The 17,846-nt window shown below is 43.2% G+C and overlaps 1 protein-coding gene across 3 annotated transcripts; it reads right to left on the reverse strand.

Moving 5' to 3' along the window:
• Positions 1-929: 929 nt before the first annotated feature.
• CEP57 (centrosomal protein 57) lies at positions 930-17,715 on the reverse strand. Of its 3 annotated transcripts, none has more exons than XM_083828789.1 (11): positions 17,580-17,715; positions 14,940-15,096; positions 11,719-11,898; positions 11,300-11,421; positions 10,300-10,413; positions 6,389-6,466; positions 5,238-5,342; positions 5,000-5,080; positions 4,437-4,681; positions 3,609-3,753; positions 930-2,141 (listed from the first exon to the last, which is right to left on the reverse strand). In XM_083828789.1, the coding sequence occupies exons 1-11, from the start codon at positions 17,676-17,678 to the stop codon at positions 1,905-1,907; spliced, it is 1,563 nt and encodes a 520-aa protein (XP_083684915.1). In that variant the 5' UTR covers positions 17,679-17,715; the 3' UTR covers positions 930-1,904. The 3 variants fall into 3 exon arrangements, with proteins under 3 accessions (XP_083684915.1, XP_083684916.1, XP_083684917.1); XM_083828790.1 differs by lacking the exon at positions 17,580-17,715 and adding an exon at positions 17,134-17,363; XM_083828791.1 differs by lacking the exon at positions 930-2,141 and adding an exon at positions 2,166-2,548.
• Between the last annotated feature and the right edge of the window lie 131 nt (positions 17,716-17,846).

Consider the following 17,846-nt stretch of genomic DNA (forward strand, 5'->3'; position numbering starts at 1 on the left):
TAGCATGTCAAATCCAAATCTTATTCATTCCTACTCATACAGTTGGGTTTGTAAAATGCTCTTGTTCCAACTCTGAAATTTAGAATCGCAGGGAAACAATTGCTCTTTGGACAAGTTTCTCTTACCCTGTACAGACCACTTAGCACAGATACAGTACATGGCTGCATAATAGTACAAAAACATTCCTGGAATGAAAAATATCCATTTCTGCAACTTACACTGCATTAGCACAGTAACTTCTGTGAAAAAGGAATGTTCACATTTTTCCATGTAACTCACATTAAGTCCAACATCAGTGGGATAATTTGGCATCAACAGCTCAGTGCTTCCTCCCTGACACTCCTTGTAGGCATGTGATGCCATGTGATGCAGTGCATATGTGACTGAGATACCTATGGAGCCTAAAATCCTCCTGAGCCCTAGCTCATTTAGGGCAGCCTGAGGTAATACTGACATTAGCCCTCCTCCAGCTAGCCTTTCCAAGCAAAATCAGTGATTGTAACTTCAGCTACTGATTTCAGGTCCCTCCCAGGAAGAGCTGCTGTCCCGGGGGTTGCCCCAGCTACCCAGAGCCCATGTCCCCAGCTTAAATGAAGTTAAGGAGGCTGGCACCAGATGTGGTAGACAGCTTCTGACTTCTCTCCTCGTAGCTAAAACCTCCTGTGCCTTGGATGCAAGGAGATGGCCTGGGTACATCACCTAGAGATAATTAAAGTCAAATTTAAACTCAAATCCCTTTCAGCAGACTCAGTCTGACTTGCACTGACCCTACAGCCATCTCTGCTCGGTTAGCTACACAAGGATGGACAACTGACCTCACCTTACCTGCAGCTTGCTTGCTCACACCACCAAGAAAAACATACGGGGAGGGGCACAGCGCTGCAGCAAACACTCTGAGTTTAGAGGAACTGCAGCTTCCCCACGCTTGATTCAACAGGCAAGCTGGCTTTATTGTTTTTCAACTGTATAAACAGATAATCTGGGTCTTCTGTACATTCCATTAATAGGAAATTCTTTACATTATTAACATAATAAATAACATTCACTCAGCTGTGCAAGTCAGTGCAAAACAAGTTGCACCACTACCAAAAATCGATAGCTCATTAAAGCCCGTATTGCAAGTTAAAAGCAAGATGCCAGGACTGAATGGCATGATTGAGGCACTTGCAATTTAAAACACTTGTGGTTTATCTCACTCCTTTACTGCCCAAAGCCATGGACTAGAAGAAGGGATGTTATCCACATTTCCTATAGCCTTTTCATAAAATACAATTTCTGAAGAAAAATTCACTCTTCAGACTTAAACACAATCATTAAGCAAAATAATTCGGAAGAGTCACTTTGCTCCTCTTGAGTACACAAACATCCATTGCCATTAATGCTGACTAACGGAATGTGCAGAACTTGGAAAGCTTTTTGAGAACTAAAAACACTTTAAAAAAGGAGTTTACCTGTTCTCCCTTTTACACTCAGTCTGAGTAACTGCAGCTGCACGCAGCTCAGAACTGACAGAAGCCCTCAGGACTTCAGGACATGGCACTTTTCAAACAGACACATCTCAAGAAGCCTCCCAACGCACAGGAGTTCAACAACAGCAGTGTGAAATCACACTGGCATTTCACATGTACATGTGCCGAAAGAAAAAAGGGAGGGAGTGCTGGAATCCTAACACGAGAGGGACTGGTGGCAGGAGACCTGTGCTTGGATACCTTAAAAATGGAATGCACTTTGAACTAGGCCACAGTATATCCAACCAAACCCACAGGTGGAGGAATTAAGGACCCATATTTCCAAAGTGCACTTGGCATACAGCAGTCTCTTTCACACAGCGGGAAAGGCAGCTGCTTTATATCCAGAATGTGAGCTTGACTGGGATGGTTTCAGGAACATCTCCCGGAGACCTGTCAGTAGTCCCAGCTGATATCGTCTTTCTGTAGCGAGGTTTGTATGGTCTGCATGTCTCTCAGCAACTGAAGATTCTTCCGACTCTTCTCTCCAGGTTTCACTTTGATGGGACCAGCATCCTTCCCTTTTGTGGTTACTGTAGTTGTTACTTTAACCTCACTGACGGGGCGCCTGCTCTCTTTTATTTGTTTAGCAGGAGTCTTTTTGGACTTGCATTCTCTCTTCAGTCTCTCTAGCTGAAAGAGAAGCCCAAAGGAGAACAAACTGAAACAAGGTCATTGCTTAAAGCTCTGCAATTCTTCCAGACAGCTGGAACATCCCACCACTCATCTCACTCCGCTAAGCAAACAGATGCTTCCACATTGCCCTGAGTAAGTAGTATTTTATTTCCCTTACACAGCATTGCTATAGTCACATCTGTAGAGATGTGACTACCAAACTGCAGCACAGGTAGCTTCCACAGCGCCCCTCGTTTTACGCAGTGCTGGGCTCCCCTCCCAGTTTATAGCAGGCAGCACTTCTCTTAAATGCTGACTCCGAGAACTTCTGTCAGTAGCTAGTCAGAAGGCTAGAGCATGTGGAGAATCTGGAGAATCTTTACTACTGGGGACTACTGCACATCTGTTCCTCTGCAACAGTTCCCCTGCAGATCACAAGAGAGATCAAAGGTAAAATACTTTTAACTGCTTGAAAACCTATTTCACATGCATCCATTTTGGATGTTGTCAGCAGTGCGCTCAGTACGTATTTGATGTATAAGCTACATCAGATGAGGGTGAATCTTCTTGGTTCACATGAACTGAGCTGGATTAAAGACATCAGGTTAAGCCCTTTGGAAAAATTTCCACCAGAATGAATGAAGATTGGAGAAAACAATCAAAAGGCTTTTATAGCTTTGAATGAACAGGTTATGTTACTCAAATTCTGAAAGGGGTTTGAAGTGAACAGATATTTTAGTTTTTATAAAGTGCAAATTAAAATACAAATAGGCTGTTAGCACCAACCAAAGGAGAACCATTAAGAATTAGCTCAACAGTGAAAGCCCCTGGGAATCTACCTCTAAGTACAGTTTAGGTTACTAGAAGCTCAGAGTTTCCTTCAGTGTAAAGGACAGCATTTCATGAGGCCTTTCCTCTGCACGCGATATGCAGCTGGCTGTTACTAGGATCTTCCTGCAAAGCAGATGCTTTAGTTCCCCACAGCTGTTTTACATATGCTGGAAGCAAGAGTGGGACTGATCCGAACACCCAGGTACCTGATGTGTTTGGAGACATGACCAAAAACACTTCCAGACTGACTGCTGGGTGCCCAGGAAGTAGACTCACACCCTCTTGCCCTGTAAGCTGTTTGTCAGCTTGCGTGCTGCTCAGCCAGCTCGTGCTGTGTTTACAGACTTCCAACAGCTGTGGAATTTGCTATCGTACTGTACGCTACCTTTTCCCTGTTTTGGGAACGCAGTGTAAGAACAGATGCAAAATTCTGCCTGGGATGGGATGAAGAGTGGGCACAAGGTAACATGGCAAGAAATGGAAAGATGGAGGCATGCAGACTAACTTTGGGACAGCAAGCTAAATAAAGGCAGGCACGATGCTCTACGGTAGTTATTTCTACTTTACTCTCTTGCTGCTACGTTAGGATGTAAGGCTAAAAAACATCTTATGCCGGCAATTTTACAGAAGGATGGACGTAGGCACGTAACTCACCTGCAGCCAATGCCTCCGGACCTTGCTGATCTGGTCTGCCTTTGCCTCCATCTTTCCCACCAGCATCTCAAGTTCCCTCTCCAGATCTTCCCTCACTGCAACGGTTGGAGCTTCCTGGACCAGCTTTGACAGCTGCTGGTGGTCACTAGCATGGGATTTAGGCAGAACAAAGCTTGCATTAGGCTCCCTCAGTTTCTAGTGCCTGTGCACATAGTTCAGAAACAACACCTCCAGGAATCCACAGCATCAGCAGCCCAACACATTCAAGCTGTCATAACGAACCAGTCTGAACAGTTTTTCTGGTGAGCAGCATCACATCTTGGCAGCAGACTGCTGCAACATTAAAGGGTCAATAACAAGCAGCTTCAAACTTCGGCACACACATTTAAAGTTACCAAAGGACCCCCAGAGGGAGGCATCTCAACACTTTTCTTGTTACTGTTTTGTACATTTGTATCTCCTATAGTTGTGCAGTTAGGTAACAATTCACATCCTGTTGGCAATGATGAACAAAATGGGCTTTGGAATATGGAATATCTGTCCACTGCATCAGGGCTGTTACCACACTTTTCCCCTACTCCTCAGGAATTTGACAGTGACACATATAAGCGCGGGCATGGAGCCCACAGTTTATCAGAACCTGCCTTTAACTGCAAGGAGAAATGAAAGCCTATGCAGCCAACAGAATAGATCAATTACATGCCAGAGATTTTTACACGAAAAAAACAAAAACAAACAAAACAGCAAAACCTTTGCAACTTTAAAGCAAAGATAAAAATATGAAGCATCCACATTCATAATCTGCAACATCAAATATACCAAACTTACAAACTCATCTGCCCGAATTCATCCTGTAAAGTCAGCAGAACCTCTGAGAGTTCTTCGTGGGATGAGGACGAGTCCTTTGGCAGCGATGACTTCCTGCTCTTGCTGGCAGGATGACCAGTACTGACAGATTTTGCTAGCGGGGTGTCGTTTACCACACGGTTGTTACACAAAGCTTTGGTGTGCTGCTTCATCAGGTGCAGGACGTGTTGCACGTTGGCACCAACTGAATGGCTGGGACTAGTAGACTGGAAGGAAGAGACACTTCTTTAAATGACATCGTCAACCACCTACTTGATTATAATGGAGAACACCAAAACAATATTTATTTTTGTTTAAATGTGCATAACAAGAGCAGCCTGACTAGCAGCACGGAGGGAGCTCATTTTAGGAAATAGCAGCTCAGCAAGTTACTGATACGCAACAGGCCTTTTGAAGATAAACCGAAAGAAGCTTGTCAAAGAAAACAAGATGATCTGACCGCTGGGTGTCAGGAGTGCGCCAAGCCAAAGCCACTGAAGGCGCAGCAGCTGCTGAGCATGAAGCTTTGCAATTCGGCAGCTCACCTTCCCAGCTACAAAGGGTACATCGCCCAGACACAGTCTGTAATGGGGCTGCGTAGTGAGATGGCTTGTGAGAGAGCATTTCTGCAAGGAAAGGAGAGAGAAACGTTTATCAAAGATGACACTACAGCAAACCCATGTTTTGCTTTGCAATGAAAGAGCCAGCTTACTTTCTCATTGCATGCACAGATCCTTATTTTACCCCTCAGTAATTGCCCTTCTCTTTCCCCCCCCTTGTTACCTTCTCTTGCTGCTTAGTTTTTTTCCTGGGTTTTCTTGCTTTTGGAGAAAGCAGTGGTGATGCTGCTTGAATCAACAGTCTGTTGGTTTCCAGGCCTGTCTGAAGCTGTAATTGAAGGAACAATGGAAGTTACTGAAATTGTATTAATAGATTATCAGAGAGAATGTCCTAAGATTTGCAACACAGCAAGTTTTTAAAATACCAGCTCTCCGAAAGTAAGGGCTGCAAGTGTGTAGGATGCCTCTGCAGTCTAATTTAAACATTAGACAAGAATATTTCCTCAGATAACACATCTCATCACTAATCCTAGTAAGTTAAAGAATCAGTCGTACCAAATTACTCCCATGTAGGCAAGTGCCAAAACATGAGCTGTGTTTTACACTTGACAAAATATTAGGGAAGTCAAATAACCAACTCCGACTGCTCAATTGATTCTGCGGCATACAGTCAACAGACCACTATTCCTTCGGATCTATTAAATTTGACAGGAAAAAGAAAATCTCTTGAAAGAGCAAAGATTAGAATTGTCACTGTCAAAGACCTCTATACACTTCGTTTCTACCAACATAAAGCTAAAACGTGGCTTTAGAACTCATCTCCTAACCAATCTCATCGAGAAGCATTCACAAAACAATTATGCATGATGAATTTGAGCTTAGCACTCATTAGAGAGGTTAATGCCTGCCACGTTACTTACATATTTCTTAGCATACAGCTGAGTACGTAAAGACCACAACACTTCAGGGTTAGAAGGCCGTTGTCCTTACAGGCCCATACCCAACAGTACAGGGCCCTTTTTTGCCGCCTTCTGCAATGTATCTAGTTGCAATTACAAAAAAGGAGTACGCTTTTTGACCTTGATCTATTTAAAGCAGAGATCCTTACACATCCTCAACTACAAATCAGTCTGAATTATTTTTCTTTTCCCACTAATTTCTTTCACTGAAGAAATGAAGCTCCAGTGCAGATGCCGTTAGGAATAGATTTCTGAAGCACTCTGAGAACTTCAGACACTGGGTGGAAGGAAGACTACAAGGTTTTCATTATTCTCTCTATAGGAGACATTATCAGCAAGTTTAGTTGAGAAAGTTGATGAAAAGGAAGAGCTAATTACAATGCGTACTAGTACAAGAGAAATTTCCTGTTGTTACCTCAGCAGCTTTTTCCTGAACAAGCTTCCTTGCGTGTTCTTCCTCCTGAAGCTTCTGTTCCAGCTCTTTCATTTTTTTCTAGTCAAATGTGAAAGAAAACAGTGTTACTACTGAAACAAACTCTTTTTTCCCCCCCAAAGCGTAAAATACCAAGAAATTGAGCAAAACTGTATCAATTCAACTTGCAATTTCAAACTAGGCAAAGACTTGAGGATTCAAATCACTGCTGAAGTTCTACCTATACCGGCATAAACACAGAAGTCCTTATGCCCTGAATTTTCTATTTTTATTTCCACAACTGGTATGTGAATTTAAGTGAGAGCCTACAGGGAGAGCAATCCACAAGGTTGAACTCTTAGGCGAGGAATCTTGGACATCTAGCCACCTCCTTAATAAATGACAGAGAGGAAAGTTTGTATGATGCCTCTGAGATACCCTTAAGCAAACATTTCATCTTTTTATGGTAAAAATATTGTAAGAATTTTTTAAAGCCCTTTTTCAAAGAAAAGGGTTAACAGGAGAGGAACACATTTCTTTGTAGACCTTCCAACAAGATGAAAAACCCGTTTAAGCAGGATACGCTTAAACTCCCAATATGAAAGTTTTTAAACAACCTTCTAATTTTATACAGCAGAGTTAAAGTGATCCAGAGTTCCAGGGGACACAAACAAAATACAACCTTCCCTTCTCTTCCCCCAAAGACTGAATATTATTCACAGAGCCACTAATCAAACCTAAGCCAGAAAAGCATGCAATTCAAAGCAGCAGCTAATTTTGGACACTTTAATTTGCATTATTTATAAACCCAGTACCCTGAAAACTCGAAGAAGTGTTAAGTATTTCAATTCACCTTTACTTAAGCATTAGCTGTAAGATTAATATAACCAACTGTTATACGAAGGTGTTAAAATGCAAATCCTGGATACGCATCAAGGACAGAGGCAGTGTATAAAGGAACCAGCTTTTCCTGTTGAATCTTTTTTTCCCCTTTCCATACAAATCAGAAATATTTCAAGTAACTTAAAATCATCTTCCACCCTTTACATGTCAGTTTTTGACTTCCACAAGGACACTTATGAAATTCCTTCTTTAGCCTGTTACACATATCTTTAGCACACAAATGCTGAAGCAAACCTTCTCTTTGAACTGAAGACTGACATGAACCCAAACCACTGCTTTTGTGCTGAAATGAACCAAGTGTTCACTCACTCAGTTGTCCTAGCTGCAACGCGTAGCTCAAATTGTGCAGCAAGATTGCATCTTACTAAACCTTCAGTGACAGACCACGTTGGGAATTCTCTAAGGGATATTCCCGAAATATTTTTTTCTTTCTTATAGAAAAATAAGATGAAATCCCTCTTCCAAACTCAGCTCTCAGAATGGCCACATCCCCCAGGCAAATGCAGATTACTGGCCCATCACGAAGAGGGAAGCAAGCCAGAGGCCTGGCTGTTCAGGGAAGCACAAACATTCCCTGAGCACACTTCCCATAACACAGGGTAGCACAGCACAAAAGGGAACAGCAGGTCAGCACCAAGCTGACTAAAACACTTTCCCTAGTCCCCACTAACCACCGTAAAAAAAATCATATAGGAAGGCCAATAAATAAATATTTCAACATATACTTTTGCCCATTTTCTGAAACAAATGGAATTTCATGGAACCACCACATACATCCTTTGGGCTCTCACTGAAATAAGTTTCAAACAACTTTAACCAGAGGCAGAAAGGTATGACCTCAAAGACAGAGTGCCTTTACTTCTGCAAACAGGGCTGCTGGGACAAACACCCAGTTAGGTCCGTCAAGAGGAAGTGCCTCTGGTGTGAGGACAGCTCGCATCTGTGCTTCACTACCTTGCAAATCAGCACCTGCTTGACAGCTGAGCAGTCAAGTGTTGCACCTGGTGCAGGTGTTGCTTCTCACCACCTGGCAAATAGGGAGACAAGAAAAATAAGAGGGGTGGGTGGCATCCCTATAGTTACTTCTGCTGTTCACAGAATGGTGGGGTTTTGTTCTTTTTTTTTTTTTTTAAGTCTCAGTGTTAAGAAAAGATTGATTACTACCAACTACAGCTCTTCAAAACACATGCATTCAGATTCCGGCCATCTGACACCCAAGACCAGAGCCCTGATCACTCTTTTAGGGCACAGCCCCATCCCCTACCTCCGTCCTCAGACACTGACACACTCAGAGCCTCTCAGCGAGCTGTCCAGACACTGCGCTGCAGGACTGCAGTTGCAATGAACGTACACTACAAATTGTTTTTGAGGTTAGCACTCCGATTAGGAGGCCATCACATGAATGAGAACCTCCACATTTCCTTTTTATAAGCTTACATGGCTAGGTAAGGTAGCAGCTCTGCAAGTTTTGGTGATTAAATGCTCTCGGTAAGACACCCACAGCTTTCACTCTGACAGTCTGAAATTAGTCTTAAATCCTTGCTCACTCACGAGTGGTCATCTCACCAGTTTGCCTGTTTCGCTACACAGTGAATGGAAATAGTCCTCCTTATTTACTTCTAGCTTCAAATTAAACTTGCAAATGTTCCTGTGGTCTTGCCACAACTAAAGCAGAGATCACCAGAAGCAACAGCTGCGACTGTTTTGAGTTGAGAGTACAGCCACCCCTTCAGGACTGTAAGGTCCTGAGCACGCAGAGGCTCGCAGAGGAACGTGGCCAACAGACACAGAGGCAGCCTGACCTGCTGACCAGAGGGTGACTTGTGGCAGGAAAACGATCATAAGGAAAATCCCCTTTAGACAGAGCTCAACCTGGATTTCTCTTGGTTCTGAGAGCTGATTAAAAACTGTAAATTTAATGCCCAAGTCCACTATGACTGATCTGGTTACAACCACCATTGATTTCTAAAGATAAAGGCTCAGTTTGATCCAGGAGAAAAAAAATTATTTCTATGCTGAAATTATGCTCACTAGCCAGGCACAAAAAGACAAATAACTCAGCCCCATCAAACTTCAGCTTCTACCAGACAGGAACTTGGTAAAAGCAATTCATGTTGCTGAAGCAGTAATTTCAAACCTGACCCTGGAAGAACCTACTGCTACTTTCGGGGAACAAGACATGGGAGACGCTCATCTCTTTGACAGTTTTGCCCAAATAAAGAACAGCCTTTTTTACTCCAAAGGCAGCCCACCACAATGGGCTGTCAAGATCAACAGCTTGTCAAAGTTGCCTTGGGTCAGAGACTCCCAAGAAGAGCTGTAGTGTCTAAAAGGTGCTGTAGCAGACCAGCCAGACGAAGATTTACTAACAAACATCTTAGAAACTCCTGGAAAAGCACATGGGAAGGGCTTTCAGAGGCCAACAGCACAGACAGTACACCGAAAGAATATGAGCAAACATGGCCATGCTGAACTTTTAAAGGTTCAAAATGAACCCTGAAAAAGGAGATTGTCAGTGCATTTCAACCGGACTGACAGCAGCAGTGCTGGAGGCTCAGCAACACCATGCTCTGAAATTCTGCCAGCAAAGTAACTAGCAATAATTGAGTTTCTTAAGAGGGCAAGTGGCAAAAAACAGCCAAATAAAAACACAAACACACCCTCAAGTCAAATCTGGGTCATAATTGACTGTAACTGCTATCATTCAGCCGAGTGCAAAGTAACCCAGAGAAGTGTTCAGAAACAATTTTCCATGCCTGTGTGCCACTTAAACAAAAGATAACACCAACAGACCCTGTTAAGTCTCAGCTAAACTCCCATTCTTTCTTGTAGTGACCTACAGTCTGACTTCTAGTGGTAACTAGAAGTTTTTACACCACTCCAGCTTTAAAAAGACATTTTAGTTAGTCCCTTTCCCTATTTTTCCTCTTTTGGCTCTGCTATTGACCTTTAACTATGAAGTGTTGATTACAACAAACAAGGTAAGTCTGACGCAAGTACAAGGGACAGACCTCTGCTATGGACTGCATGGTAGTAAGCCTGGTGTACTCTTTTTCCAGCATATCCAGCTTTTCCAATTTAGACTGGACTTGGGATTGATTGAGCCGGTCTCTCTCCAATGAACCCTTGAAGGGAGAAATAAAAAGCAAAATTATTATAAGCACAATAAAACACCTCTATAGCAAGCCTTACATCTGCAAGATAAAGAAGGACCACAAACAGACCAAAGGAACTACTTTCTCTGCACAATTTTAAGTGCTGCTACAATTAAGAAGCAACTGGGCATTGGGAACTCTTGGGAACTCTGTGCCAATGTTGGGAGTCTCACACCCAGCCAGAATCAGATAAGACTTCTGCAGTCTCCCCTCCCCCTCAAGCCAAAAATAATAATAAAAACCCTTTATTACTCAGCTATCAGAGATAATTTTCTTAATTTTATTTCTTCAGTAATATTTAATAGACTGGAATAGGACAGCCACAGAGACTGTGGAACAGAGAGCTCTAGGTAATCCATACTCCTATGAAACAAAATTCAAGCTCATTTTAGATAAAGGTCAAATCTCACAATCGCTGATGGCAGGAAACAAGTTTTACTATTATTTCTAGAGAATCAGTATGTCAGACCCAGTTTATCCAGAAAAGTACCAGTAAAAAAAGTCTCCAAAGAGTTAAAGACTGTAAACACAAAAGGGAAGGTTTTTCCACTGGCACACAGGTATTATCCTCGGAGGGATACAGATGAGCTAAGGCAAGCCAGTCACACAGAAGCAATTAATTCTAATTAACGTCACAACCTACAGAATTGTCTTAGAGACAGATGCACAAAGGCAGAAAATACCAAGGTCCTCGTAAGACTGAAAATTAAGTAGGGCAATTACTCATACCTAAGTATATAAAGGCCAGCTCAATGACATCTACAGCTGAAGGTATCAAAATCATAGTAAATATGAGAAGTTGTGATGTAGTCACTTTTTTTTTTTACTTAATCCTGAGATAATCTTGGGAACACACCTGTTTCTCCAAGAGATGTGTCTTCTCATTTTCTGCGTGCTGGATCATTTTTCTCATGTAGTCCAGCTGTTTCTCTAAGAGGCTGCACCGAGACTCAGCAGCTGCCAGCTGAGAAGCCAGCTCTGTAGGTAACAAGGCAGAAAAACAAAATCATGCACTGCTTGTGCTGGTTATTTTTTGATGTTTTCAGGACAGTTCAAAAACAAGCAAGAGAAGGACCATCTAAAACTCAGATTAAGATGAATCAACCATTCACGTATGCAAATTCCTAAAGTTAAGTGTGCTTTTAAAATTATTTCTTCAAAATTCCACTGTAAAATGCACTGACCAAAGATAATTGAAATAGTTTTGTGCATTGATAAACTCAAATTTTATCCACATCAGTGTTCAGCAGTATGTACATAAACATTGCAAGCCACCTTGGTTTTTCTTTGACACTTCAGTTCTGTCCTGCTCCCTGTGCTGCATTTGCTCGCTCAGTACTTTCTTGTAGTCTGCTGTTTCTCTGCTGAGGTGTTTGACATTCTCTTCTGCCTGCAGCCGCTCCAACTCCAGCCGACGAATTTTTTCCTGGAGATTCTTCAGAGCAGAAAATATTGCTGTAATTGAGCAAGTACCTTTTGTTAGTTACTCTTCAAGACAACATTGAATTTGAAGCGCGTTACGTGAGAAAGCCAGCATGTTCCTCACCACCAGCCAGGACCCCTTCCATGAATTATTCCCCTAAACTGCAACCAATCCTAAACCAAGTCTTAAATGAATAGATAGATGCCTTTGGTGCCTTCATCTGAAACGTTTGGGAGAAGAGGCACCCATCGCCCAGGACAGGTCAAATAAATATTCTGCACATTAAGCACAAACAGTGCCTCTGATTTTTTATCAAAAGGAAATTAAAGGTGACAACTGAATAGCTGAAGCAGTGGAAGTTTTTGTATGCTTGTAACTATTCCCCTACAAGTGCACACTGGTGTGACAAATATAAAACAGCATTCACGTTAATGATCACTGAACAGAGTAAGTGTTAGATATCAGAAGAACTATAAAATATGTTTCTTTCTCCAAGCATCAGCTCTTTTGGTTTTGCATTTGTGATGGCCTCATGCCCGCAAGACACGCGCCTCCTTTGTGCCAAACAGCTTTCCCACTTTCCATCCACTTCCCTGCTCTAACAATTCCTCAAAGCCTTTACATATTCGTCACACAAAAAAAGAAAGCAGCTGTAATACAACTCGCATCAGCTTGCGATTAGACCATCTGCCGGTAACCTGATGTACTGCGTCTGCTGCCTGTATTGTTTAAACCTGCAAAGGGAACCAGAACCATCAGCCCCTTCCCCTACAGCCCTATTAAAGGAAGACGTGAGCCCTATAGGCAGCTCATAGAGCAGATTTATCTGCGAGGTCACGTTAGCCTACTCCTTTGGGCTCAAACACACTCTAGAGAAAGAATGGAAACGCAGGAAAAACACAGGAAAAGTTGAGGCTGCCAATCTGGTTGAGTATCACATTACAAAAAAGGAAAAATAGTTATCAGAATGAGTTTTCCAGAGTGAAAATGCATCACATCTTGAAACGCAGAATAGAACAAAGTATCCTAACTACCCACTCAGACGTAATTTAAATAATTAGGAAGTGGGTGACAGCAGCCATGGTTAAGGGAAAAGTTGTCGATAGCCTGATCCTATTAGCAGGGTCACCCTCTTCCCTGTGTTTATGGCACTGTTATCAGGATTCAGTTGAAATGGGCACAGCTGGAACCATAAACAGTTTTGCTACAGAATACAGCTCAATTAAAACCTCTGCGTATTTACAGTAACAACAGGCAAAACACATCAATGAAGCAACCTGAGCAGCAGGTAGACAAAGGTAAAACCCAACAGGACACCAGGTAGGGTGCAGGACAGGAAATAAGTGTCAAAGTAACAGATACGTTGTAGCAGTCATCCTTATTAGAGTATTAAAGCCAGCCACGTATGCTGAGACACAGATAAACAACATAAAGAAATTAAACCCCAAATAAGCAGAATTTACTTAATTCCCGGATTTTTTGTTTTTAAGTGTGAGGCAGGAGCAGTAAGGCCCCCCAGGAACAACCAAATCTATTTTCCCCATCTGAAGAGAACTCCCCAATCCTTAATCTTACTAAACTATACGCTCCTGAACTTGTAAACTTAGTTCATACTTGGAAAGCCTCTGCAAAAAAAAAAAAAAGGTATTGGATAAACTGCCTGCTGGATTTTATTTTCCATATGCATTGATATTTACATAAACATTTTAGGAAAATAAAGGCATTTTATGACTCCTAAAAAGGGATATGGCTTTCAGATTCCATCCCTCTAGCTGTATTTATTTTGGAGTTAACAAGCAACCTGCTCTAAAAGAGTTGCCAGGTGAAAATTTAGAAGTCAAAACTTTGTCACTGATGCAGCACAAAATCCTGTCTACAGAAATACCCTTGGATCAATCACTTGCAAGTAAGCTCTGTGCTTCACATCCAATTTTTATGCCATACAAGTCCTTTAGTTTTGTGTTAGCCACACTCAAAACTGATTACATTGTGCATGCCAGAGCATATATTACATTTTAAATGGCACTTCAGGAACTCATGTTTCACCTACTAGATCATTAATGGAGAAGTCTCTAGTAATTTCAACATGAATTAGGTTACTGGAACAGGTACTGGAGCCTACTGTGCTGTGTTTTTTCCCCCCCATTTTATATTTAGAATAATTTAAGAGTTCATCCTGAATCTCTCTCATTTTTCTCTCCATAAGGAAAAAAAAATATCAAGTTTTTCATAGCCTTAAGCAACACCAGTCTTCAGGGATTATTTTCTCAAGGACCCTGAGCCAAGCAGCTCACAAAGGATCCACCCTGCCCCAGCCTCCCCAGTTCCCCCAGCTCCCTCCTGTACCTACCCCGAGGCAGCCCTGGGGTACCTCTCCTTGTATGAGAAGCCAATTCACTAAACAGAAAACTAGCAAAGAATGTTTTTGTTCATCTCAGGTCAGGCAAAATTAATCTTTGGGTTCTGGTGTTCACTTCCAGATAAAGCGGGAAAGAAAGGAGAAGGAATAAACCAGAATATAAAAAAAGAATGGGAGTACAACTTTCTTCTCCCTGTGGTAACGGTGAGCTCTCAGTTCAGAACTTCGCCACAAAACACCTCTTTTCCTCTTATGTTGTAAATACTTCCCGGATTCCCACCACACCCTTTGTACATGACAAACCTTCTCAGTTCAGCAACACCAAACCTCTTCCTTTGCTTCAAACCATTTGGGGAACTCCAGTCTCATTTCAAACTCAGCCGTGAGCTGGGGAGTGGAATGACTGAGGGACAGGAGGACCAAAGGAGGGACAAAAAAACATTTCAAACCCCTTTCACTGAGCCAATTTTACAGCTCTCCACTACTGAAGGGCAGCATCCTTCTCCAGCTGTAAGACAGCCTTTTTCATTAGGCATGCCTCAGACAGAGAAGCAAAACGGATCTACAACACAGGTGACCTGCACATCACTGGGAAGGTATAAAAGGCTGAAGAGACCGCTCTCCCTGTGGACACAGAATTTCATACGTGATGTCTTCACGCACTGCACAGGTGACTTGGAAACGGGTGAGGGAACAGCTTAGCTGAAGTATTACCTCTGCTGTTACTCTCCGGATATGGAATTACTGGTTTCCGCGGGGAGCGCAGCAGGTCTGAATTGATGAACGGCTTGTACGTTGGGTAATCCATATACGAGGTTGCAGAGAGTCCATCTGTGGCTGACGCAGACCTATGAGCTTTGTGTAGATCACCCTGAAAAAAAACAAAGCTGTTACTCAGCACGTTTGTTTCTCTGTCACAACAAAAGCAGAATCAGTTTATAAGATGTGGAGAAATACTGCCGCAGGAGACTAGTAGCTCAAAGACTGTATTTCCTTCCTTGGAGTCTTGAATATGTACATCAAAGTCCCCTCTGCTAAAAACAGTACCAGAACAAGTTTTTCAAGCTAGTTTCCAGTTTCTGCTTTTGTTTGCTACTTATTTATACGCTTGCTTACTGTGAGAAGGCACTACACCAGATAGGGTGGACAGGGCTCGCCCCATTGCAGCTCCAGCCCCTCTTTTCCACCTTTATCTTTCACATCCTTCCATGAACACACTGAACCTCCCCAGCAGAGACATCAAGACGACTTCACCCCACACCCAACTAGTGGCATCGACACAAGAAAACCAGCAGAAAAATCAGAGCCAAGAAAGGAGGTACCTTGGCCTCTCAGTGCCAACGGGCTGCTAGAGCAGTTTAACACTGGTCTCAAAACAAATGTCCACGAAAGCCAGATATTTTCCAGCACTCTACGTCTGCTTTCCAAGCGTTTGCTGCATTTTAGAGACTGCAACGACCAGAAGGGATCACCTTGTTGTGAAAGTGCTACACAGTCAGGACACCAGTAACTCGCAGGCTTTCCAGCAAGGTTCTCCCAAGCCAAAGGGCCACAGCACCCTGCAAGCCGTGCCTGTGACTTCCACTCAAACCTACCCGGCCTCAGCTTTGTGTACAAGCTTGGTGGAAAAGAGTGAAATAAAAACACGGCTGCCTAGTTTGAATGTGCTAGAGAAATTCCTTTCAACCATGCCCACCACTGAACGCTGCCCCTGATATGAGTTGAAGTTGCCTTCCTGCAGCCTGAGGCAGAAGTGGGCTGCAAGAAGATGTGATGCTCTTACAGCTCCTCACAGGATATTTACTTCACTAATAAGGCAATTCAGCGGTCGCTCACCTTGGCAGGGCTTTTCTAAGCTTTTGCAAATACCAGTTATTGCGAGCATACTGTGGCCTAAGTTAAAATACAGAACGTGTTTGTGCAAATATCTCGTAGCAAGTTAGACAACACACCCAAAACACAGTGTAAGAAAAATAATACAAAGGAAAAAATTAAGAAAAGTCGTAAGTTATTTGAAGCCTACACACACCTTAATTTCCTATTACAAAGACAAAAAATTGAAGGCCCTAAGCACCCTGAACATTTCAGGCGGCGTTCCTGTTTTATCTGCAAAGCAATACTTTGTGTTTGTTATCTCCTGCACAACATAAGCACTTTTCTTGGAATAACTGCATTTGCACAAGAACTTTAGCCACCACGGAAAGCTGATTAAAGCACAAATGCCTAATTAAGAACATATTAACAAAAATATTTTGAGTAGACTCTTGTGCATATGGGCACTGTTTTATGCTCAGTAGCCACACAGAGCAAACTTTGCAGAATGAGTAATGTTAAAACGGAAGGGAAGCCTGTTAGCAGAGACCTCAGTCCTGCAGAAACACCAGCGTTACAAGGTGTTGGACTGCTGCAAGCAGAATAACGAATAAGATCAAGTAGGAAAGTAAAAGTGAATGAAGCAAAGCACAGCATTGCACGCAACAGGCAACAGCGCACCAGCAGCAGCAATGTAAGCCCAAATGGCAAAAACTATTGATTGAAACACCAGTCTGCTATTTTTATCTGCTGTGGTTGCAAAATAAAAGTATCTGACAATCCTCCAGGCTAAAAGATGGGGATCAGTTTGAAATCAACATAGGGGCTGCCAGACATCAAGATTTTCCTAGGTCTCTATTTTTCACCTGGAAAACCTTCTCTATGCAGAATTAAGAATAACTAGGTAAAACAAGCAAACAAAAAGCAAACAAAAAACCCAACCTGCTGCCTTTTTTTCTTTTTAAACTGGCAAAAGTGATGCTTACCTAGCCCACAACAGACTGACCCCTGGAAAAAAAAAATCATATACTTAAGCAAAAATTACACAGAGCTAAGCAAACATAGGCTTTTTGACTAGTTGTATTTCTCCTATCACCTGAATGCAGGCTACGGGCACGAATATCGATGGCATCCAGTCAGCGCAGCCCCTAGCTTGAAATAAACGCCACAACATCTGTGCCGAGGTACCGCCGTATAGGTTGGAGTTGCTACCAAATATATTCCTGTTACACCTTTCAGTAAGCCAGCTTTGCGTTCTGTTTCACGAATAACGACTGCTAAACGCGCCTGATTGATTAAAGTGACAGAATTTAGGAAACAGCGCCAAGGTTAAGATCCATTTAAGCCCCTTTCTGCTGCTGGACGTCCCCGCGGGGCGCTGACCTCAGGAAAACGCTGAAAATTAAGGAAAAAAGCCCCCAAACTGGTGAAGATGAGAGAAGTTATAATTAGCTCCAGCCCCCAGCCGCCTCCCCACCCCTCTTTTTGGGCAGCCCTGCGGCTCCATGAGGCTCCCGGGCCACCCCCGCCCCCTGCCCTCACCGTGCGCTGCTGCCGCCGCCCGCCCGCCGCCGCCGCCATTTTGTGCGCGGGCAGCCCCCCTCCCCCCGCGGCCCGTCCCTTTAAGGGCGCCGCGGCCATGCGGCGGCCATGAGCCGGCCGCGGCTTGACTGACGGCCCAACCGGCGAATGGGAAGGGAGGACGGCGCGGCAAGTCCCGCCTCGTGCGGTTCTTGCGGGTCGTCACAGAGCCGCGTGTGAGTGGCGCGCCGGACGCCCAATGAGAAAGAAGGGCGGGGGCTCTCGGCC

Source organism: Anser anser (assembly GCF_964211835.1).
Source record: "Anser anser genome assembly, chromosome: 1".
Lineage (NCBI taxonomy): Eukaryota > Metazoa > Chordata > Aves > Anseriformes > Anatidae > Anser > Anser anser.